This window comes from Ambystoma mexicanum, chromosome 1p (genome assembly GCF_040938575.1).
Source record: "Ambystoma mexicanum isolate Mex_15411 chromosome 1p, UKY_AmexF1_1, whole genome shotgun sequence".
NCBI classification, from domain to species: domain Eukaryota; kingdom Metazoa; phylum Chordata; class Amphibia; order Caudata; family Ambystomatidae; genus Ambystoma; species Ambystoma mexicanum.
Genome location: NC_090921.1, coordinates 629132529 through 629157635, shown reverse-complemented (window position 1 = coordinate 629157635; position 25107 = coordinate 629132529). Strand labels below are relative to the sequence as shown.

At 43.9% G+C, this 25107-nt stretch overlaps 1 protein-coding gene across 1 annotated transcript; it reads left to right on the top strand.

The window, feature by feature from the left end:
* The first annotated feature begins 2470 nt into the window (after positions 1-2470).
* Positions 2471-22714, top strand: LOC138577399 (serum amyloid P-component-like). The gene is made up of 3 exons (XM_069649624.1): positions 2471-2609; positions 18752-18823; positions 19477-22714. The coding sequence occupies exons 2-3, from the start codon at positions 18766-18768 to the stop codon at positions 20133-20135; spliced, it is 717 nt and encodes a 238-aa protein (XP_069505725.1). The 5' UTR covers positions 2471-2609; positions 18752-18765; the 3' UTR covers positions 20136-22714.
* Positions 22715-25107: the final 2393 nt, after the last annotated feature.

Genomic DNA, 25107 nt, shown 5'->3' with positions numbered 1-25107 from the left:
CGGAATGCTTCTAGTAATGGGATCCCTCTTGTCTCAATAATATATGTATATATAGCCCTTGTAACAGTTCATAAATATTGACTTCGTTCCCGTTTTTTGTTTATTTTATTTCTTTTTTTTTTTTAGAGGAGTAGTACCACTGACAACATACCGATGTTTTAATACGAAATCTCAATGTGATTTCATGAGAGCACATCTGTATTTTGTCAGTGGTACTGTACCTCTTCAATCGCAATGTGATTTCTTATGAGGACATTTGTATTGTCAGTGGTACTGCACCTCTTCATTAAAATGAGTTGTGAGGACATCTGCAGGTTGTAGGTCATTGGATAAGTGCTGACTGAGAACATACAGGTGCCCTTGTAACAAATCACATTGAGATCAAAACTATTATATGGGACAACTATGGCCAAAGCTGCAATTATACATGAAACAAACAGATGTCACTTCTCACTTGTGCTGTTGTACCTTCCTCCCTTGTGCTGTCCCTGCTCCCCCTTTTAGGCACCTCCTCCCATTTGCGCTGTCCTCCTTTGTGCTGTCCCTTCTCCCCCTTGCGTTGTTCTTCCTTCCAATTACGCTGGCCCTTCTCCCTCCCTTGCGCCAACCTGCCTACATGCCCCTTGCTTTGTTGCTCCTTCCCCTTTGTTGTGTTGCTCCTTTGCTCTTGCACTGTCTTCCTTCCCTCTTGCACTGTCGCTCCTTCCCCCTTGTGCTGTCACGACTCCTTCCTCCTTGCGTTGTCACTCCTTCCACCTTGTGCAATTGCATTTTTCTCTCTTGTGCTGTCCCACCCACTTCCTTGTGCTGTCCCTCCTTTCTTCTTTGGACTGTTCGTCCTCCCTTCCCTTCCTCATCCCCCTGTGCTGGCCCTCCTCCCCTTGCTCTGTCCCCCTTGCGCTTTCCCTCCTCCCCTCCTTGCGCTTTTCCCCTAACCCCCTTGTACTCTCCCTCCTCCCCATGCACTGTTCCTACTTCCCCTTCGCTCTGATGCTCCTTCCCCCTTGCGCTGTCGATTCTTCCCGCCGTCCTGTCCCTCCTTCGCCCTTACGATGTTGCACCTCCTCCTTGCCTGTTGCTCCTCCCCCCTGGCACTGTCCCTCCACCCCACCCCGTGTACGGTTGTTCCTTCTGCCTTGGCTGTCACTTCTTCAGCCTTGGCTGTCACCTCTTCCACCTTGCACTGTCGGTTCCTCCCCTTGCACTGTATCTCCTTCCCTTTGTGTTATTGCTCCTTGCCCCTTGTGCTGTTTCGCCTCCCCCTTGCGCTATTGTGCCTATCCCCCCTTGCAATGTCCCTCCTCCACCGTTATGCTGTCCCTCCTCCCTCCTTTGCGCTGTCCCGCCTCACCCCCTCGCACTGGCCCTCCTCCTCCTTTTGTGCTGTCCCCTTTGCGCTTTCCTACCTCCCCCTTCTACTGTCTCTCTTCCCGTGTTGCCCTGTTGCTCCTCTTCTTTGCACTGTCCCTCCACCCTCCTTTGTGCTGTTCTTCCTCCCCCCTTCCGCTGTCCCTCCACCCCAGCCCTTATACTGAACGCTCCTTAGGTCTTGGGCTGTCCCTCTGCCCACCTTTGCGCTGTTGATCAGCCCCCCTGTGCTATTTTTGCTCTGCTCCCGCCCCATTGCCCTGTCACTCCTTCTGCCCATTTGCACTGTCACTCCTGCCTTCAAATGTAGTACAATGCTCCTGCGTGTTGTTGCTGGCCGAGCTTTCATCTATTGGATTTTGTATTCTTACTTGTTTTGCCATTTATTTCTTATTCCTCCCCCCCACAGTGCTCCTCTCATCCCCCCCTGGCACTACCCTCAAATCTCTCCCATGCTGTAATTTCTCATCCCTTCCATCAATGCTAAATTGAAAATGCGTTAAAATACAAAAACAAAATTATTGTTTTCTGCACTTCGAGACCCCTGCTTTCTGTACACTGTATTTCTCTCTGAGTAACATTTTACTCGTTCCTATCTTTATGTCCCTTCGAGTGCCCTCAGCACATCTTTCTGGCATATCTTTCTGTGCACACCCCACCGAGCGTGTGTCTATGCTGTGGACTGTATCAGAGACACTCTTTGGCTGGGCAGCCTGTTTGGGGGAGAGGGAGGCAAACGTTTATTAGGTCAAACGTATATTTGGACTTTTCCGGCCAATACAGAATTCCCTCTCAAATGATGTATTTCGCCTCTAGAAACCATTATATCACGACCTTTTCTGAATCTTTATGGTACAAGGAAATGAGAATTTCAGCAACTGCAAATGAGCAGTGCCGAGTCCAGGCTGCCTTGGTGTGCTGGATGGGGGTGGGGAGGAAGGGGTATTGGGAAATGTTCCATTAAGGTTGGCAGCAGCACTGGAGTGACGTCAATCCGTTTACAAGTGGATATTTCTAATCCCGTGCTCAGTGTTCTGTTGACTTCCTCTTCCTGTACCGAAACGATTTCCCATTCTTTCAACACCTAAAGGTTGGATTGCCAAACCTGGACGGACAGGTCCAATTTGGATTGGTTGTCATAACACGTTGACTGCAAGGGGCTCTATAAAGCGGGGGGGCTGGGCCCTGTTTTAACAGACATCCTTCGAACTGAGCATAGACTGGTGGCTTGCATCTGAAAGGTAAGTGTACACGTGCGATTGGCGACTCTCCTACGTGCCTGCGGGTCCTTTATGTAGTGCAGTGTAGAGCCCGGTGCTGTCCTGCACAGACGAATCCCGCAGCTGCTATGCATTCCCCACTGCTGCGCTTTCCCCCTGCTGCTCTTACCTTACAACAGACGAGGTGGGAGCAGACGGACAGAAGAAACCTGCTTAAGAATATTCCAGAACGTTTTCTGAGGTTGGCTTTGACAGGAATAGTGGGAAGCAGAAGGATGATTAAAATGGTCACAGCAGAAAATAGGCAACCTTTTATATCAAAATCATGTCAAATGAAATCAATCAGGGGGTGATGCAATTATTTCTCGACAGAGTGAGCTTACACCCTGTACACTTGGGCCCACGATTGGGGCCCCCATAACCGAAACGAGATACATTTATTTTATTGGGGTGCTTTTGTGCGTTCCAGAAGATCTGGTCCAAGGTGATCTTTTATAGGGTATCTTCATTGCATTGCATATTACACACTTTGCTACTGTTTTACTCAACTAAATGTCACTCATTTTATTGACTGTAAGCATGAAAGGCAGAAAGTACCCGGCCTGCCAAAATTCGAACATAGGCATGTAGGTTACACACACATCTCTAGAGATCTTTCTAAATGTCTACCAAGCCCTTTGGCATAAAACTTACTCAGTAGAAGGAAATGTTGCTCTTCTACCGAGCAAGTCATTTGCACACAAAATGAATGCAGAGCATGCTTAAACTAGCTCTCAAATAGTGTTCTGCAAGTCTTGCATTTTTAGTGCATGTCACTTTTCATTTCTGCACTTATTACAAATACAGGACTCCAAGTGTGACGTGAGCATAAAAGAGATGACTGGTTGATTATCTCACTCACAGCTGACATGGGACAACTTGAGATTAATTTCCAGCCATATATAGATTCTGAAAAACCCATATGATACAATCACCTTCTTGTAGTCATTGGACCTCATTACGAGTTTGGAGGTAGGCATGCCGTTTTTAGCGGCATGGCTACCCCTAAACTTGGGTCGGGTCCCGCAAAAGGGGACTTACCGGGCCATTCCGACCTTGGAGGGCCCGGTAATTCCCTTTCGTGGGACCCAGTATGTCCCCATTCCCATTGAGCCCCATTGGGCTCAATGGGAATGGGGAGGATGCTAACAATGGGCCCGTTAATGACGAGCCCGTTGTTAGCATCCTGTACTGCTAGCGGGTGCCGCTCTGTACTTCTGGTCTGGCAAGGCTTCCAGAGCGGGACCCGCTGCAGAACTCGTAATGAGGAGGCCCGGAATGAACGGTGCCGGTCCCTCACTGGCACCGTTCATTCCTTGGCCGCCACATTCGTAATGAGGCTCATTGTTTTACACAGGCATGCAGCTTGTTGTTATGCATAAAATGTATAGTTCCTCAAAAAAGTAAACACCTCTTTTCAACATCAAAAAGTTGTCATCATGGACCAGTCAGCATACATGGGTCATTTCATCAATCTTTATAGATCCACGCACCTCCCACATGCCCAGGATGTGTCTGTGAGGTGTGGCCTAGGCATGATGAGAGCGGCGCTGAGAGAAGGTGATGAGGGAGCACCGTGCTGAGAGGCATGCCGTCAGTGCAGCGCGCCCTGGGGCAATAGCCCCCCATTGGCTAATCTTCAGGCTATATGGCATTTGAGAGCCATAGAGGCTCCTATAGTATGGATATTGGCCAATGGGAAGTGCCACCTCGCTCCTCCGGTATATAAAGGCTCTAAGAGTTCATAGAGTGTCGCATGAGAACACTCATTAAACATTCTAAGGTTTATAATTAAGGCTCCCGGATTTATGGTAGTTATTTTGCACCATTTCCATCTGTATTTATCCATATTTATCTTGTCATTTTTTCTGTATTCATCATTTAAAAAAAAAAATAGGCTGTAACTAGTAGTTTCTATGTGTATTTACATGCAAAAACACATTAGCTTTTGCATGCCTGTAATGCGAAGTATGTACAGCTGTGTTCTTGCCCAACAAGCCAAGGGATGCACATTTGCAACCATTTAAGCAATTTAAAAAAGTAACAAAATTCCGTTTTAAACACTTCTGTTATATTGCTTTGCACAGCCACTGCCCTGCAATGCATGTTTGACAACTTAAAGACCCAACCAAGAGGCATGAATTTCTATTTTTATCAAATGTTTGCAAATAAATACTGAAAGGAATGAGCGATTTAGTCTGTATTTATGTGTAAAAATCTGTAAAAACAGAAAACACAGATCCTTGGTTATAATTGAGCTTTGTAGCTCCTGCCCCATAGCCTTACCAGGAGCAAGGGGGTCCTGAAAACTGTGTTAAAGGCCCAAGCAAAGGCATTTAAAGAGGCTTATCAGCCTGTAACCTTTGGTACGGCCTAAAGGAGGGCCTATAAAGCTATTGTTGTCAGAATTCGTTTTGTGGGGAGGAAATATGCCTGGACTGGTTGCTGGGAACTGGCTGTGTTGTAAGGCAACATGTCCCAACGTGCTGCTGGGACAGGTAGAGGTGGGTTTCGGAACTGTGTCAGACTGTGTCTGCCGGGTGCAGCCGTACTGGCTCAAATAGATCAAGAATTGGCTAATGGGAAGTTGCCACACCATTCCTTAGGACCATCATTTACTATAATGAATTATCCTACAGTGAGCAGAAGAGAGCTGTGTGTGAAGCAGTGCAGGAAGGTGCTAGCAACATCTCGGTCTTCACAGAGTTGGGATGTAAAGAAAAGTCAGGCAAGAGGGCAGGGCTGCACTTGGCCAGTTGGAGGTGGGGGCTCAGGAGTGGAACTGAGTCAGGGGCTGCATGAGAGGGACTTGCAAAAGTGGGCGGGCATGTTAGGAAAAGCAAAGCTGTGGCTCTTACATGTGGAGGAAAAGCGTGTAAAAAGGTACCAGAAAGCTGACTTTGTGGTTGGCATGACAACACTAAATGTTATTTCTTGTTCCATTACGCCGATGTAATCCAACAGTGGGCTGTTTAACTACTTTTCTCCCAATCAGTTCTATACCATTGGCTAGGATGGCGTAGTGATCTTTCTTTTCGCAGCCAGAGGGAGTTGGATTATATTTGGGCTACTTTCCTGGAACCTTTTGGCTGCATGTGGGTTTCATTTCTGGATAATCCCTTTGAGAATAATCAACTCCTTGCTGCCCGCTGCCCCTCAGGCCTTCTACTGCTGTTCCCACATGCTCCTGCTGGCTGGAGTGTACATTGGAAGTCAACACAAGCAGAGGCACAAGATGTTGCTCCCATCCTCATCTTTCCTTGCAACTTCACAGGGCTGCAGCCATGAGCAACGCATGCGGTGGAAGGCAGCTCAGTTATGTTCCGAATCATGTGAGAGACTTCAGAAATTCCAAAAGGGGAATCAGTTCCTCCTCTGTTATCACTGCAGCAGTAGCTCACAGTTGTTTCCATCACTGGACCCACTACTCTTGCATGGGACTGGGGGCCATATTGGAAGCTGGATTCAAGCTCACAGCTCCCTTTCGTACCCCTGCTTCCCAGGAAGAACTGGAGCCCTGCACGAGCAGTCGAGCTGTGCTCACCTGTGGGGAAGAGGATCCTAAGTTTGTAGGAAACAGTACTTGACTAGCATCAATGCCAGTAACAGGTCTGAACTCAGCCAAGACGTGGCTAGAGTAACATTTTGGGCCTTAAGCTAATTCGGGTGGGCCTAGGTCTTCAGGTTCACCCTGCCTACACCAATTGCGGGTAGGAAGAGGTGGCAGGCTTCTAAGTGTCAACTTCTTTATCTCTGTATTTTGTTGCAAGTATTCCCTATATTTTTTTTTTTTAGTGTTTGCTTCTTTCTAGTGACTGGTACTCTGCTTATGTGTAGGGCTGGTCTTCCCCATCATCATCGTCATTGTTAATTCAATTGAGAACGGTCAGAAGAATTGTGGAAGAAAGACTGTAGTCAGTGCCCCAGTAGGGCAATTTAATTAAGAGAAGAGAATACAGGCTAGGTTTAAAAGTGTCTGGATCATCACTTTCTGTTAAGTTCTGAACAGAGTGACATTGTCAAGGTATACATGTCTTAGATGAAGACTCTACACATTGTATAAGGACTCGGATGAGAAAGAAAAGGGAGTACTGGCCAGGATGCTACAGAGCTTTGGAAGGCAGGAGACAAAAAAGTAATCAATCAAAATAAATCATGTGTTAGAAATGAAAACAGAAAGAAATGAAATCTCAACCCTCATTGGGGATTCCATTTTGAACAAAGCAAGTTTCACTTTTCTTGATCTATAAGAGAATAGCCCTTACCCCTTTTAGCCACATGTGCATCTATAGATATGATAAAAAGTAACCATCATCAACGTTTAGAAGTGTTTTCATACACAAATTATAACAAGCAGCACAATATACTATTGGTGTCTAAAAAACAGGGGGTACATATTCATTACATCTCCAATTTTCAGAATCTTTCGCTTCCTTAAAAGAGTTTTTCTTGTTGCAACGTCGGCAGTGTCTTTTCCTCGCTCCATAATCCATAATACAAATGTACTGTTGCCAATACAAAGACTAGTATTACTAATGCTCAGCACAGCACTGTGCAATGGCCATGGGCGTCAGCTGCTGCACAACCTCTGACCTGCTGTGAAGTCATGGACTTCACTGTGCCCAATTGACACTGGAAAATCAGGCCTGTTGAGCACAATGATATGATATGAAATGATGTGGCATTTATAATGCACCTGTACACAAGTGTTTGTAGGCCAGACAAAACAAGGAGGGGGGAAACAAGGGAGGACACAATAACGATCTTACTAGGCCTTGTGTCATTCAGATCGTGCATGTGCGGGGAAAAGGGAAGGAGAGAAGTGCCAGGGGGCAGGGGAAGGGGGAAGTGCAGTTAACTCACAAGTGCAGCCAGCGGGGGGTTCATAAGTGCAGAGAGAAGGGACTGTAGGGTTGCAGATACAGACCCTACTGGAGAGCCCAGAGGCAGTGCAAGTGCAACTGGACATGCAGGAGCCTGGGCCAGAGTTCAGAGGGTGACTAGGTTACCAGTGCACAGAGCAGTCAGGTGCATCAACAGGAGAGGGGAAGAGTGAAAACGTAAGCGAAAAGGAAGGTCTTGAGTTGCTTCCAGAGTCCGAAGGCTCCTTCTCTCCTTCATCTGGGGCAGGTTAAAAATGTTGGCCCTTAACCCCTACTCTAATTCGTGAGCAAGGAGAGTGACTGAGGAAGCGACTCTCCAAATCCCTGACCTGCTGAGTCCTGCGCCTGGTGCCACCTGAGGGTCTGTAGGAGGTCCTGAAGAGGTCAGATGTTTTATGCCATTGCCTGAGCAAAGGTATTTTAAAAACATGTATTAAGCAGTGAAATACTTTATTTCGGCAGCACACTATACAAGCCAGGTATGACACAAAACAGTACAAGAACATATACAATTCATTGCAAAGTAATAAATATCACAACAGCACAGTATAAAAGTCCAACATCATTCACCCTAAAAGTGCAAGTGCATAGCATATTCCCAATTCAAATCATAGAAAAATGACATTTGGCGTGAGCAATTTTGCTATTAGACAACCACAATCATCTACAATCATGAGATGTTCAGTTTTAGATGGAGAGAGAAAACATTCCCTCATGGAAGGAGTGGTAAATATACAGATTATGTATTTGTGCATACACGTGCTTGTGTAAATGTATGTGTGTATGAGACAGTTTACATGAATGAAGGTGCATGCATGTGTGAGTGTGAGTGAATGAAAGTGAGTGTGTGTGTGTGTGTGTGTGTGTGTGTGTGTGTGGAGTAACTATGTACGTTCATATTATGTGTGCATGAGGACGTTTGAATGAGTATGCCTGAGTTAGCGAGTGTGTCTGATTTTTGACAAGGTTTCCATGGATCGTGTTAGGGTTATGTCCCCTCAAATGTGTTTGGCAGGGGAAGCAGACCTGTCACTTACCATGGGAAAAACACATACCACAGGAAAGTGGTTTATAGTGGCATTACAGTCACTTTTGGGGACAGAATGTATGAAAACATTTCAAAATGTCAATACGAAGGGCATATTTTGGACACAGAATGAAAATGTTGAACAGTGGCAATAGTGGCATAGCTTGGGCACCGAGAAAAATAAAACATTTTAGGCCAATGCTGGTATATTTTAGCACATCCAGCATGGACACATCTTCTTACAGTGGCAATATTGGACTATTAGCCACAGATAAAATTAGTGCTTCACACAGAGGAAACACTGACATATATATGTACAGCCAGCAAATGAACTTCTTCTTCTATTGGAAATAGTGGCATTACTAGGCACAGTCAACATGAATGTGTTTTTATGGCAATCATTACATATTTTGGTACAACCAGCACAACAATGTTACATTAGCAGTACTGGCATCATTGTGCACAAGCAACATGAGTGTGTTGTAACAGTGAAATTACTGGCATATATTGGCAATTCTAGAATTAAATAAAGCTTCTTACAGTGGCAATATTGGCATTGTTTGCCACAGCCAAATTGAGTGAGCACTTACAGTGGCAATATTGACCATTTATTTGCACACTCAGCATGGCAATGTTGTTCTACAGTGGAAATGCTGGCCTAGCCAACATAATAATATCTTTGTACAGTGGCAATACTGGCAATATATAACACAGCCAACATGAGAATTTTTTACACTGGAAATACTGGTGTATTGGTTCAGCCAGCATGAAAACACCTTGCAGTGGCGATATTGATATTATAGGGAACAGCAAACATCAGTGTTTTCTTATAGAGGCAATACTGTCACATCCAGTATGGCAATGTCTTCTCACGTTCCTGGGTACAACCAAAATAAGTGCGTTTTGCCATGGCCATGCTGGCATTTATTGTGGGCACACGCATCATGCAAAGTGGACTGGAGATTGCCACCTACTGTTGATGAAGTGGTAGCATATTGATTTGTTTCATGTGTGAACTTAGAAAAACGCTTGAACATCAAAACAGTTGTACATTGTCTGGCTTCTTACCTAATTACTGAAAATAAATGTGTCATAAAATGCATTATTTTAAGACATTTCTTAAAAATATGCTTGGTGGAAATCCCATTGATTTGTTAGTGTTCCTTTAAAATGTATAGTTAATTATAGTTATCAATGGGAAATATTAATATGACTCAAGCCAAAAAGACAGCTACCTCTCTAGCATACCTAAACGCTTTAAATCTGTGACTACAAAAGTTACACTCACTTTATAGAAAATCACCCAACCAATGGAGCTATATGTGAAAACCTCACGGTTGTTGATACATTCATACCTGAGCTGCTTCCTTCTTAACTCTGGCTATGTTTTATCACTGCATTGCCTCACTGGCAATTACGTTAAGTGCCATGATGACATGGCCTTCCATCCCTTGGCAAGTGATAGGGCTTGCATGTCTTCTGCACGGCCAAGTTGTGAGCAATTTCATTGGTTAACAGGAGAGTTTGCTTACAATTCACTGACCCAGATCAGTTGCAAATAATGATATACTATATAATAAAAGGCCAGATGTTTGTTTGTCTGAAGCTGTTCAGCTCACTTTGCCTGTTATCACTGCTAGAGGGAGCTGTTGTCTTATGCATACAACAATAAAACTTCAAGTTCGTCTTCCAGGGGAACAGAATGTGTATTTCAACAATGGTAACATGCAATTAGCTGCAGAAAAGGCCCATGACAGGAATATCACTTTAACAGCATAGTTTAACTTGCTTACACTAAGAAAATATATACATTTAAAAAAAACATATAAACAGAAATTTATTTCATTAAGCACTATTTCTCAAACAAAATAAATAACTCTATTTGTCAATGTACTTATGTATTATGAAATTACTCATTGTAATATTTCTTTGTATGCATTAGTATATCAATAATATTCTTCATGTACGTTTTAAACTTTGTTTGATTTCAATTTACTTATTTTATGAGATCATGCCGACTTTTAATCATGCTGTACATGAATTGTATTACTCTGGCATCCCACAACATTATATATTTGAATCGGAAACCCATAAGTGGAATCCAAGACAATGAGGAGCAGATACAACAATTGTGCGTATTACTATGTTGAAGTTTCAACAGATTCTGGGAGATTTTGTTTGAGGTTACTACTCCTCCACATAAAAGGATCAAGAACCTTTACAAACAATTGTGTTTCTATTAACATAAATTACGTTAGAATACAACACATAATATATTTACACACTAAAAATGTTTTCCTTTATGCACATAGGCCCATGTACACAGGCTTTTCCACTAGTCAATCATAAATGCCTTACAAGTTCAGAGTGATGCTGAGAAATGCAAATGTCAAAAGCAACATAATAGTTGTTAAAGTGGTCAGGTTGACCAGGTCTCAAATGATCGTGAAGTCATTTTTAAAATGTGTTTTATTTTAAAGCTTTCAGCGTAAAAAAATACAAACTTTTGCTTTTGAAAGAAATGTTCCTACTTTCACAAACACAAGCCAAACACTTCCTCCTTTTCTTTTCCTTCATCAATTTCAGTCCTGGTTTGGCTTTGTGTTTTACATTTGCCTAGTAAAATTCCATTGTAACAGGTCCATTATTCGATTGTTCTTGAGGCTTGGTTCAGCCTCTTTCGCATTATTTCCAGATACATTCCCAAGCCTCTTGGCTCGTCGTACACCGCTGACCACCATAGGTCCGGGTCTAGATCACATGTTGGCGTTAATATTGGTTGTAATAGGCGTCCCCTTTCTGTTCGTAGTTCTGGACAAAACAGAATCAGGTGTTGTGTTGATTCTTTGTCTTGTTTGCATAATCAACATCCTTTTTCCTTTACCAGGCCGTATTTCAGCCGATTGATTTTTGTTCTTAAGATATTCAAGCCAAGCACATTACTGGATCTCTATGGTTCTGGTTGGCACTTTTTTCTAGATATCCTGGCAAAGTCTGTGGAGATCTGGCCATCTTAGATGATAAAGTGTGGAAATTCGAAGCTGCCCGCGCACGTTCTGTTTCTGCCCAATCAACTGACAACAGGAGTGTTTTCACTTTCTTTGGCTGTTTGCACAGGGCTTCAGTTGTTACATTCATGTTTTGCAATATCTCCTTACATTTAGTCTTCCATTCAACTAGTGGCCAGAAAGGCATTTTTTCTGTTTCCTTTTTCAATATTAAGTATTGTGGTGGACAGTTGAACAAAATTATCTTTCTGAAGGTGGCAAGAGCTTTCCAGACAATTCGGACTTGCATTGAATGTAGTCCCAGTTCATGTCGTATTATGCTTATTGGTACGCAGGACGGGATTCTCAAGATTTTGCGCCAGAATCTGCCCTCAAATCTGTCCCAGGTTTCCCACGGGATTCTCAGGGCTGTTTCACCTGCGTATGTAATAGATGGAATTACTTTCGCATTGTAGAATTCCACGATCGGGCGTATTGAGAATTTGCCAAACTTGCTTTTCAATATTAGGGCCTGTGCTGATAATTGGTCCATTTTATGCTGGGGATGGTCATTCCAAAGCTGGTCACTCCAGTTGGCACTTATGATCGCTCCCAGATATTTTGTACTTTTCACTATTGTTATTGCTTTTTTATCTATGTGCCATTTGAATGCTCTTTTTGCCATTGGACCTGACTTTTTGATTATCATTATTGCTGATTTTTCCGGATTGATTTTTTTGTGTGATTTCTTTCACATATTTGTTTAGAGCTTCCAATTTTTTCTGTAAGCCGATTGGAGTTTTGTTCATCACTATTAGGTCATCTGCATATAGGAGATAACCTATTTTGGTTTTGCCTATTTTTGGCAAGCACGCTCTCGACGGTTCCAGACACTCTTTCACTTCTACAATATGGAAGTTATAAAGTATGGACTCTAGCGGGCAGCCTTGTTTTAGCCCTCTCTTTGTTGCAATTGCACCAGATAGATTTCCTTTTTGGTCCAATCTCACTTGCATCGATGTATTTGTGTGCAGAGCTTTGATGGCTTTTATCAGATCTGGCCGGTAGCCTTTTTCTGTCATCTTTGACCACAGAGTTTGTCGGTCTACTCTGTCGAAGGCTGCAGCCATGTCTATTGAAGCAATAAACAATTTTTGGTTTTCTTGAATGGTTTTTGCTTTTAGTAGTTTGAGAATTAGCAGGTTTAAACTACAATCTACATTTTCTACAAAACCCGCTTGCCTGTGATCGTAATTCCCTGAGTTTATTAACCATTCTTTTAATCTTTTTAGGAGTATACCAGCAAAAAGTTTGCCTATCATGTCCAGAAGAGATATTGGGCAGTAATTCTCGGGACACGCCCTGTCTCCTTTTTTATGTATGGGAATGGTTATCGATGTTGTCCATGATTCTGGTATGTGTCCTCTATTTACAATTCTTGTCAAGAGTACTAGACACATGTCTGCCCAGACTTCTGGGGCCTGCTTTAGAGTTTTATTTGTCAGGCTATCAGGCCCTGGTGCTCTTGATCTGCTTGTTTTTGAAATCAATAACAGGATTTAGCTTTTCTTGAATTTCATATGCCATCCCGTTTCATTAGTTATTTCTTGTTTTAAAGCATCTTCCACGGCCTCACAGTTATATTTCTCTTGAAAGTATTGCTTCCATTTTGCTTCATGAATGGGGTTGAGTAGTTCTTCGACTTGAGGCTTGCCTTTTTGGTTTAGCAGAGTCCACAGAAATTTGCCATCAGCATATTTTCTGAATCCTTTTGAAAGAGTAATGCTCTGTGTGATTTGGCCCAGTTGCAATATACTTTTTTTAGTGCCTTTCTTTTTGCTTTCACACAATCGATGTTCTGTTTTTTCAAAGCTCTCAAGTCTCTAGCTAGCTGACATCTTTTTCCCGCTATTTCGGAGTCAAATTTGTACATCATAGTTTTTGTGTCCCTTCTGTTTGTTCCATTGGCTTTTCGGAAAATTGTGAGGCAAGCTTCATACTCCACATCATTTCCTGTTGTTGTTTCCCATTTTTCTATTGATTTTACTAATGTTGGGATTGATTTTGTTGACAATCTCAGTCTGTTTAGACCATTATTCGCATTGACTTTGGTTTTTCAGGTTTTTCTTAATTCCTTATCACTTTTTTGATGTGTAGCTGGGACTAAACATGAGAGAATTAGGATTCTATGATCGCTGCTTGTTGTTGATACGATTTTTAGGGATGTTATTTTGCCAAAAGTTTCACGATCGACAAAGAAATAGTCCAATGTTGCACTTGCGTTATGGGAAGCCCATGTGGGATTTCCCTCTAGATCTCCATTTACATTACCATTTACTTGTAAGAGATAACGATTATACATCTCAATCAGCCATTTTTGAGAACTTTACTGTTTTTGTCGATTATGACTTGTGGTATTTACCTGTGCATTTTTGCTGTTGCTGCAGTCTATATTTAGATCTCCACACAAAATTATGGCCGGGCTTTGGTATTCAGATCTCAACATATCTATATATTTAGTAACTGTTTCCACTAGTGCTTCTCCATCCTTGGCCTTTATGTTCCAATATAGATTGAACATTATTTGGGTTTTTTGTTCCTTTTGTTTATTTCTTCCATCTACTTCCTGTTGCATGATTATTATTTGTATAAGAGGAGATGGTTGTATCATACGTACTATGTTTCCGCTATAGTTGTTGTTTATAATTGTTAAAAGGACTGCAGAGGGTCTGCTTTTTCTTTCTTTATAAGCTTTATTCAGGAAGCATGAGTTCCCGTGCATGTATGGGGATTCTTGTAGCCAGCACTCTTGGATGCAGATGATGTCGGCTTTTAGTACTTCCTCATTTAAGTTTTCAATTAGATGAAGAAATCCTTGTGTATTCCAAGATGCAAATCGGATTGTTTCTGGCGGCTCTCGACCTTCGATCTAGCATTTTCTCTTTGTTGTCAGCATTTCAGTTAACCAGCCCCATGGTTTTTCCATATCGATTTTTGTTTCCATTACATGTGCGCTGTTTTTTTTGAGCATCTGACATCTTCTCCTCATTACCTTTAATTCTCATGCGAAGTGACACTGTTGGAGAAAACCTTATGGGTCTATGATCAGTTTCCTCTGCGATTAACTCCACTGATGAGTACTTTGATTTTTCAAGACTTTTTTTCTTTGGTGCATTCTGTTTTGTTTCTTGTTCGCTCTGATGTGATCCTTCCATCTTAATGTCAAAGCCAAGTACTCGGAGTTCATCCACGGCCAGCCATACTAAATTCATTACTGCCTTTGAGTTTAGATGAATGCAGATTCTATCCATTTCATCTTCTTTAGGAAGAGCCATCATTCTGATGTCCTTTGGTTCAATGACTCTCAGTTGTGGCACATTGTGCAGTAGCTTCATTAAGTTTGATCTGATTAGGATCAAGCCGTCATTTGCTCTTAAGACTCTCTCCATTCATAGTTTATATGTATTGCTCTTGTTTTCCTCTGGCTTCTGTTCGTTCTTATCGCTCCTTGTGTCTTTCTTTTCCAATTGTTTCTGTACTTATTTTGATTGCAAGCTCCTGATGGAATGTGTTCTCCTTCTTTCCCGGCCTTGGTTAGACTGGTCTATCATTGCTTTGAATGGGATGCGTTTCTTTTTTTCTATTTCATTCTTTGCATCTAGCTGATGTCTTTTTTCTTGTAATGTACAGAATATCGGTGATGTTGTTTCCATACATTCCAGGTCTTCATTCATTTAGCTATTTTTCCTATACGCTTTTTCTTCGACATCCTGCTCCTTTATCTCTCGTGAGCTTTCATCCTCATATGCTGACAAGAGTAGTAATGCTTCATGGTCATTGCAGTCACTTATGGAGCTTTCTTGCTTCGTTTCTAGCTCAACATATTCTCGTTCTTGTTTCTTTTGTTCTAAGACCTCTTCTTTTTTTTTTGTTTGCATTTGTTTTTAGACTGAGGGTCGGAGTCTCTTTTCCTAGAGGTTTCAAGTTTCGAACTGTCATGTTCCTTCATTTGTCACACATTTTTGAATTGGCAGGTTTTTAGTCTTTTTATTTGGATTCTCCTAAGCCACCGTTTTGTCTTTTATTTTGTTTTTCTAAAGGTTTATTTGGCCTTGCTCGCATTTCTTGCCTTTTTGGATCGTTTGTATTTTCCACGTTAAATAATGGGAAAATATCCTTGTTTTGTTTCAGACAATCACTTCATTAGGAGCTTGTAGTTGTTTCTGGTTTTGTTTGTTGATGTCTAATACAAGAGCACTTCTATTTCCACCAATCGCTGTGGCCATTGTGTCCTTTGTTGTATTTCTGTTGGCACTTTTTTCTAATGCTGGTCATTCTTCAGGTGGAAATTATTTGCTCGCATCTCCAAGAAGCTAAGAGGAGGTCGTGATCCGACATTTCCATTTTCTCTTGCTGTTTTGTGGGGTCAATTTTCAGCTCTTCCTGGTTGGTGTTATGTTTCAATGAAATTGGTAGATATTTCTTTTTGAAGTGCCATCTTATTGATTTCACCTCTGATAGTGAATTGGCTCGGGGTCTGAACTTTTGGGAAAGTGCTTGTTTCTGTGATCCACTTACCCCATTGTTTATCTTGTTTATTGTCTTTTCTTTTTCTTGTAGCAAAGTGTTTGTGGGTTTTTGTATGGCTGGTTGTTTCTTTCCCTTTTCCAAACCACCCGTTTTTCCTTTCTTGTATGGGCTCAATTTATTTTTTTGTGTGATGTCAATGAAATTTTGGAGGTTAGCTTCTCCACTTTTGTTGCTCTCCCGGCAATTATTTGGGGTCTGATTTGCCATAAAACTGTTTTTTTTGGTGTTAATGGACTTTCCACTGTATCCATGTAAACAGGCGATTCAAGACTCTCATAGGGATGACTTTGCCTAGTGATTTTAAAGATTTTGGTCTGTATTTGTTTTTCCTCTGTTTGAAGTCAAAGGAGGCCTCTTCCTGAGGTAAGCAGAAAGCTTCTCTACTTTTGACTCCACTGCCCTTCTCAAGAGGCATCTCGCACAGCAGGGGTCGCCACCCCACCTTAGCTAGTTCCGTCGGATTCCACTGCACCTCTGGGTCATTGCCTGACCCTGCAGGCAAGACCTGAGCAACCTGTGCATGCGCGCTTCCGCCGGCCGCTTCGCAGACCACAGGCTGCGCCGGATCCGGATGGGAGGGAACGCCGCACAACTCCAGACTCTGCAGCTCTTCCATGCTGGGTAAGGAGGAGTTTATCGGCGGAGGGGCAGCGGGGAGACTTTTGTCTATAAGCTCCATACGAGCATCTGACTGTTCTGTGGGCGCGCAATTGGATATACCTTGTTCAGGGAGACTCTTCTTCGGGCAGAGCGGGCTTGGGTGGTGTAACTCCTGATTTGTTTCGGTGTGTTCATAACTTTCACTTCGGCTTCTGTCCGCACATTGTTCACCTGTAGCCCACTCCCATTCCATTTCTGCAGCAGGTGTCTTTCCTGCACTGCTCGCTACCTCTTCTTGGTCGCCTGGCGGTCCCCCGATGCCGGGCGATTTCGTACAGCTCTGTGTACGAGGTTCCTGGGGGTTTGGCGTGTCACTCAAGTTTGAAATTAAAGGATGTTCCATAGTACTCCATCTACTCACCCTCATCGAACACTCGTCTAACACTCATCCAACACTCGTCCAACACTCGTCCAGCACTCATACAGCACTCATCCAGCACTCATCCAATACTCATCCAACACTCGTCCAACACTCTGCAAACGCTCCACTGGGAGTGAGTGTTTCATGGGAGAGGGTCCGTCTCCAGCCTCCCAATAATGGTAGAGATAGAAAAGCTACTCAACATTAGCAGCAGGGTCGTCACAGGTCCAATGCTCGTCCAACACTCCACCAAAGTCATTTTAAAGGCCCCACATTGACAGGCTAGCTTTTGATAGTATGTAATTTGGTTGACTAACTTTGGTAGACCTTAATTCAACCATGTATTTGTAATGGGGTGATCACCCAATGCCGAACCTCCCTATCTAAGCATGGCAGAATCGTGTACACCTATCTTAAAGGTTACTTAGCTAGTTGCAAATCTTAGGTCGGGCTAGACAGTACTTAGGCACTGCATCAAATATTGTTTTCTGTCTTTTTGGGTCCCACCTGTATCCCCTTGATTTCTTATCCCACAGCGCAGTCACTGGGAGAATAAGATAACAAGCACTGGCAATGCCAACAGTTTGGATTTTTGTGTAGTCATGAGAAAGGCACTTGGCACTGCTATAGTGCTTTTAACTGACTATTGATGGTAGCATGTGCAAAATGGTGTGAGATCCTGGGTGTCTAACAGCTGTTACTGGCAAATGCTTAATACTTATACACAAGCTGAAACTGTTGGGTTTGCCAGTGCTTGCTTTAACAGGACTTCAGGGCCTCATTACAGGTTTGGAGGTAGCCATAGTGCTATTAGCACCATGGCTGCCTCCAAAATCGTGTCCGGGTTCCTTGAATGAGGAATTACTGGGTCATTCAACCTTGGATGACCCGGTAATTGATCATTCAAAAAAACAATCCCCATTCCCATTTGAGCCCCCATAGCGCTCAATGGGAATGGGGATGGAGCTAATAACGGGCCGGCTCCCTGGTCCCCTTGCAGGACCCACAAAAGACGTCTGGTCTGCCCAGATGTTCTGAGCGGGTCCCACAAGGGAACCTCGTAATAGGGCGGAATGGGTTTACCGTCAACCTCGTAATGAGGCCATAGTGCTTAGAAATGGAGTGTCTGAAGGCATACCTAGTTCAGACATTTATATAACAGCAGTAGCATGTTTACAACCCCAATAAAGTCATTAACTGTCAGAAGACTGCTTTGAAAAAAAACTGGCAGGCACCTTGAGTGCAAGGTTTGATTGTAAGGTTTGATCAAATCAAGCTGAAAGAGTTTCCATGAGGAGGTGTTTTAGGTGTGTGGGGATGGGGGCAGGAACTGGGTGAGAATGGCCATAGCGATTAGCATGGCCATGGGCAGTCAATGGGTGGCCAAATAACCAAACAGCCCCCTCAAGCTTTGTTTTCCTCCTCATATGCCATTTCTCCCTAGCTGTGCTCTAATGTAATAGTTTCTTCTTTTAGGTGGCTGTAAACTCATCCTAATAACCCTTACTTTATAATCTGGAAGTTCAGCAACAATCAGTGTGTGCTCTTGGTCACACGCATCTGCGTTCCCTATCTCTAGGGAATGATATTAATTAGGTTTCTGCTTCACGTTTCAGAAACAGGCGAGAACATGGCTCTCTGCTTTCTCCTCCTTATCAGCATCCTGGGAGCTGTTTGCCAAGCCACAAGTAAGTGTTTCAAAGCACTCGCAAGCACCCTGCCAAATGTTCAGCTGAGGGAGTGGGTTATAAAGCAGATTTGGCCTTTTTGTGACTGCTGCGCCCATCTTGTGATCCAGAATCCTGCCATGCTTTTTGATTTTCTTCATGTACGCATTGCCACAAGGTACTCTGTAGTGGCTGGCATTTACATATTGATGCTATGCAAATTACAAAACATAAATACACCTTTAACTTCCCCCTTCCTCCTCCCCCTTCTCTCACTCACTCCATCCTTTCTTCCATTGCACCTGTGCGCCTCCTTCACGCGCTCACCCTATCACGACTGCTTTATCCGTGCCCCTTCCTCCCACTCTCTCTATCATGATATGTACCCCCTGTGTCACCACTTTTCTTCTACCCCTCTTTCTAGGCATCTTTTAATGCTTCCATTTTGCTGGTCCGTCCTCACTGTTCAGTCACCCCGTCTGTTCTCACTTCTTGTGCTCTCTCCATACTTGTAAAGCGCTATGAAAGGGCCTAATGGCGGCACATCGGCACTACCCCAAACACAGAATAAATAAATCCCATAGTATGTGGGCAAACCTCCTGGACACCTGATGTGCCACATATGCTTCTCTTTATTGGGATCCAATGTTCAGGTTTCTCGTCTTTCTTCACAGACATGGATGGCCAGGTGTTTCTCTTCCCAAATGAATCAATCGTCAACTATGTGACCCTGAACCAGGAACTGAATGTCCCGTTGAAGAGTTTCACTGCCTGCCTGCGTGCGTTCACAGAGCTGACCCGGGACTACAGCCTCCTTTCTATGAATAGCCCAAAAAGAGACAATGCTCTCCTCCTCTTTCACAAGAACTCTCCAGACAAACCCATTGCCATCCATGTAGATGGCCAAGAAATGCGATTTAGGGCCACTCTGAACGCACTGGAGAGGAGGCACATATGCGGCACCTGGGATTCTTCAAGTGGGGTGACTCAACTATGGCTCAATGGGAAACCACTAGCCAGAAAAGTCATGAAGCGAGGGGCCGCGATACAAACTCCTCTCAAAATGATACTTGGGCAAGAGCAGGACTCTTTTGGTGGTACCTTTGACAAGAATCAATCATTTTTGGGTGAAATAGGTGATGTGCATGTGTGGGATCATGTCTTGTCGCCCGCTGATATACAGCAGGTCTTCCTTAATAACAAACACCTCAACGGCAACGTCATCAGCTGGAGGGACCTTCCCTTTGAGATAAATGGAGATGTCCTTATAGAACCAGTGCAGAAGGGTGTCTGTGAGGACCAGGCATTAACAGCGTGCCAATGCAAAATATAGGAGATTAAGGAGGGTGCAACTCAGCAAGTTGTCGTAGATATGCCATATACTCTGCAGTAACGTTTTCCAGCAGTGCTTTGTGCATACCTTGCAATAAAGATAGCAAATACGGTGGCTTGTTTTTGAGGGTCTGCTTGGCAGCTAAATATCATGTGCATCTTAACACTACAAATCAAACTGGAAATAGGCTATCACCCCACTCCCCGGTACATTAGTTGTTCCAATTAACAATTGCCTTTCATTAATCATGGGCTGCTCTACTGCACTGCTGACCTCGCAGAGAGTGTTAGGCATAACCTCAGAAAGTATATTTCTGTTGATTCTATTTGTGTTCCATTAACTTCAAAATATGCCACTTCCTGGTGCTGCACAAACTGAAGGCGGAGGTAACTTGCTTGGCATGGGAGGTGAAATCTTCATTTGAGGAGTGGTACAGATCCCCTTCAGTGTAATGGATGGAAAGTCAACAGTCCCTGAGGCAGGGGTGTCATGCAGCAGCGCTATAGGGTTCCCTGAGAACATTATAAAAAGTGGCTTGAGGGCTGCCTGGAAGTGCATGAGGTATTGGACTGTTCTTTGGTCTCTTGGGACGGGGGGGGGGGAGTGATCAGCGAGAAGAACACATCTGCATTGTTTCTGATTGTGGCTCTTGGAACTGCGAGGATGTTAATGTTTGTTGGCCTTTGCGATGGTGTGGCTCGGTGCCTGTGCATTCTTTTCATGTAGATTGTGCTTGGGTGGTTGATGCATTTGCTCATAAGACTGAAGACCTTAATGCTGATTCGAGCTTCCACTGGAAGCCCCTGGACATGTCCTAGGTCTGATGCCTCAGATGATGTTTTAGGTATGAAATGAGTCCTGCTATGGTTGTTGTGGACCCTTTGGGCTCTTGGCATTTTGTATGCTGCAACTCCAGTATAGAAGGGATAGCCGCACTGCCAGTGTGCATTGATGGTGATCATTGCTATCATATAGTTTTCTCCTTTAACATGAAGGGGTAAATTTGCGATGAACTGGAACAAATTATTTACCGCCAATTGCATTTGGCATTCAGGATCCTGCCATAGTCCCAGGCAGATGTTGGGCACCATGTTCTGAATGTGATCTGGTTCCCTGAAAAAGGGGGGTGCTGGGAAGAGGGTTTACCAACCTGTGGAAAATGTGTGTGGGGCCCAGGAGGAAGATTTCTGTCTTTGAGGTATTGACTTTGAAGCAGTGGATATTACACAGTTTCGTATTTCTGGGCAGGTTTCGGAGACAGGGGCAGTTTTTTTGGTCTTTGTACGGCCTGTAGAGATATGTATGGCAGCTGTGGGGGAATTAGTGTAACTGTATAAGGTGATCCCTGCTCCTTGAGTAGATCCATCAGGCGTCCATGCGAGCGACGTGATACCCATTCGGAAGGGCCAGAAAATGTAAATGGTAAAATCTTAATTTGATTTCTAAAAGTCATCAGGTTTGATGTTGATGTGCAGCATGAGGTGCAGGATTTGGGGACACCATTGCTCGGTGAGGAGAGTGGGGGGCATGGTACCCTAGACTAGCAGTACTGTTTTGGTTAAGATGTAAGGGTATCAGTTTATGATCCGTTCAGATGTTCCTGCTAATTACTATATCCAATATAGCATGTTGGTCCGCCATGTCAAAAGTGGCATCAGACAGAGAAGTGTCAGCATGGAAAGAGCACTCAACTTAGGTGAATAGCATCAGCAAAAGCCTGGTTGATAGTGATTTTGGAAAGAGTGATTTTGCAAGTTGGCCTGCAGCTGTGTTGTCATGTTTCTCCTCCTTCTTTTGGCTAGCGTAAGACTGGAGAGACAAAGTCATACTGTAATCAGAATCCTGAGCCTGTTGTGATTGGGTGCACAGCAAAGTGATGCTGTTCTAACCACTCCTGGATGTTTTTATGAGGCCAACATGGGAAGATCTTGGAGTCCTTTCAGACTCCACCAAATCACAGGAACTCTTAGTCAACATGGCCTTGTGGAGGCAACACCGAAAGTTAAACAGAATGGGGCGGTTTGCTTAAAGCCAGTAAAGGTGTTAATGGTAAACAGGCCACTTTTGGTGGCCCTTCCCACCTTAGAGAAGTTCTTCTTCCATCTCCTCTGATAACCTCTTAGTGTTAATTATAGTGAAGTGACAGATTTAGAAATGTACCGTTTTTCTTGTTTGAATTTACACAGGGAGTGCAAGACATTGCTTCTTCCCGACAGAAAACAGAGATTCTAGCAGACCACATACGACAGCCTCTCAAATTACTTGGGCGACACTTTCACTTCAGACCGTATTTAGCTTTTTAATTCACATTTGATAGGCAGACACCCCCATTCAATCTGTTTATATCTAGGTTGGAATCAGAGCTGGGTGCTGGCTTCCTGACCTGTCCCTTCCCAGGGGGTCCAGTGCTCTTGGAGATGTGCCAGACCATCATTATCTAGTTTCCTCTCTCTGTCATCTATCGATGAATACCTCTAGCACTTCTGTACAGTTTCTCCAAAGGTTGATTCCTTATGTGTTTACACAATGAATCATTGTACCTCGCAATAGATGCTAATAAAGTAGAGCAGTTTGCAGAATGCCTCCTTTGTTTCTTGTTTTTTGGGGTTTCCTGCTGCGGTGGCGGTTGGTACATTTTTTAACTGGAGGAGCCTAAATGTGCTTAATATGCGGGAATGATGGAGTGCAGTGAGGGAGTCCGAATTAAACATTTTTCCTTGAAAAATTTGGTATAAAGTCACACAGTCTGGGGAAGAAAGAGAAAGATATGAGAGCAGTCACTATAGGGGTTACAGCCTGCAGAATGGTCACGTGGTCTACTCTTCTTACCCCTTTTGGTTATGTGTGATTGACGTCAGCAAACTCCTTTTTGCTTTCTCCACTCGTGTCTATCAGGATACAGAAGCAAATTCCGTTGTATTCACATTCCTGGCACTGCCATTTTTTGACTGAGGTACCAGAATAAATTACCAAGAACTCAATGCCCTCGTGAATCAGGCACAATTTACAGGTATGTGTGAAGCAGACTTAGTAGGAGGTGGCAATAATGATGACCAGTCCATCGCTGGACTCTTGCTGAACAAGAACATACATTGGAGAAGAAGATTGATGCTCAGGAAAGCACACCTGACCACCCAGACCAGCCTCCTCCCATGCAGTCCCCATGCTTTCGATTGATAGAAGGAATCAATTTAAGATGGCCACCATGTGTCCTGTAAACACATTGAATGGGTCTAAAGCCCAGCAGACATCAGCCACTACGCTGCGATCAGATAATCAAATAATATGGAGAGGGACCCTGAAAGTACCCATCCCCTAATAGAGATCCCACAATTGGAATAAATGGACACACCCAGCAGGGAATGAGACCAGGAGATAGATTACAAGCTGAACAAGGTGAATATCAGATAAAACATGCACACAGAGGACTCTGTTGCCCGAGAGCGCTCTGCCCAACAATACACTGCCAGCACATTATAATATTGGAACACGTCACTGCTGACGCTTCTATATAGCTGAATATTACTTGAATATAATAGGCTAGACATGCATATACATTATAGAAACATAAGAGACAGTCACACCAGATTGGCTGGATGCTTGGGTGTCCGCCGAGCAGCACATGGGTCAGCTGGGGTCATCTCTGTGGGGTGAAAGTCAGGTAAACAAGATGAAGCATAGCTAACTAATCTATTTTAGCAAAAACAGGAACTGAAGGCATGCAACAAAAGTGGAAAGTCATGGGGATGTTGTAGAGTTTACATTGTTAGGTATTTCATTGATTTTGCCCTTTATACCCTAGGCCTATAAACCCTGGCATTCGGGCCCAGGTGCGCACCTTGGAGGTTTTGATCTGCCTGATGCCTCATGATATAAGCTGACATATGCTATTTTTACCCATGATATATAACAGCAGGGGATTAGATCTGTGGTGGGCGATCGGTTTTCTAATAAAAACGGGGTCAGATGTGTATCTGCATCAAGAGAGGTCGGGGAACAGTGGCTCTTCAGGGTGGGGGTAGAGGGGCCATAGACAGGCTTGTGGAGACTGATGGGCACACGGGCAGTGGTTCTGATCCGGTCACACAGAGGGCAGTGAGCTTAGTGGGAGAGAAAGAATGCTCTGGGCCTCACTAGGAGTGTGGCAGCTGCGGAATGAACGGTGCCGGTAAGGGACCGGCACTGTTAATTCTGGGCCACCACATTTCGAGGTCTGCAGCGGGTCCCGCTGAGGACGTCTGGTCAGACCAGGCGTCCTTAGCGGGACCCGCTAGCAGACCAGGATGCTAACAACGGGCCCGTCATTAACGGGCCCGTTGTTAGCCTCCTCCCCATTCCCATTAAGCCCTATGGGGGCTCAAATGGGAATGGGGATGTACCGGGTCTGGGTCCGAGTCCCGCAAAAGGGATTTACCGGGCCCTCCAAGGTTGGAATGGCCCGGTAAATCCCCTTTTGCGTGACCCGGACGCGAGTTTGGCGGTAGCCATGCCCTTATTATGGGAATGGCTACCTCCAAACTCATAATGAGGCCCTCTGTGTTTTGCAACAATTTGCGACTGGGCTTCCGTTAGAAAAGAGCAGACAGAGGAGGAGGTGGTGGGGGCAGTTGGGCTGGCTGTGCGCGGCATTGGACAGTGGGAGAGATGGCTTTTAGAAATCATGGTGCGGCCAAGTAAAAAGATGGAGTTTGGGGTGGCATAAAATGGAGTCTGTATGTGTCATCCAATGGATGTCTCCCCACGATGGGATGAGCATAAGATCCATTCCATACAGAATGTAGAGGGGGGGTCAAAAATACCCTTCCTCCATTATATTCTCCCCTTTCATTACTCCTAAAGTAACGAATACCCTTGTCCATTAGTGCATGTACATTCTTCTGCCTCCATCACGGCTTCATCCCAGGTTGGAGTCCCCTTTATTGGCATCCAAGCTCTGCACATTGATCTTAGGCTTTCACCCCTTCTAGCATAT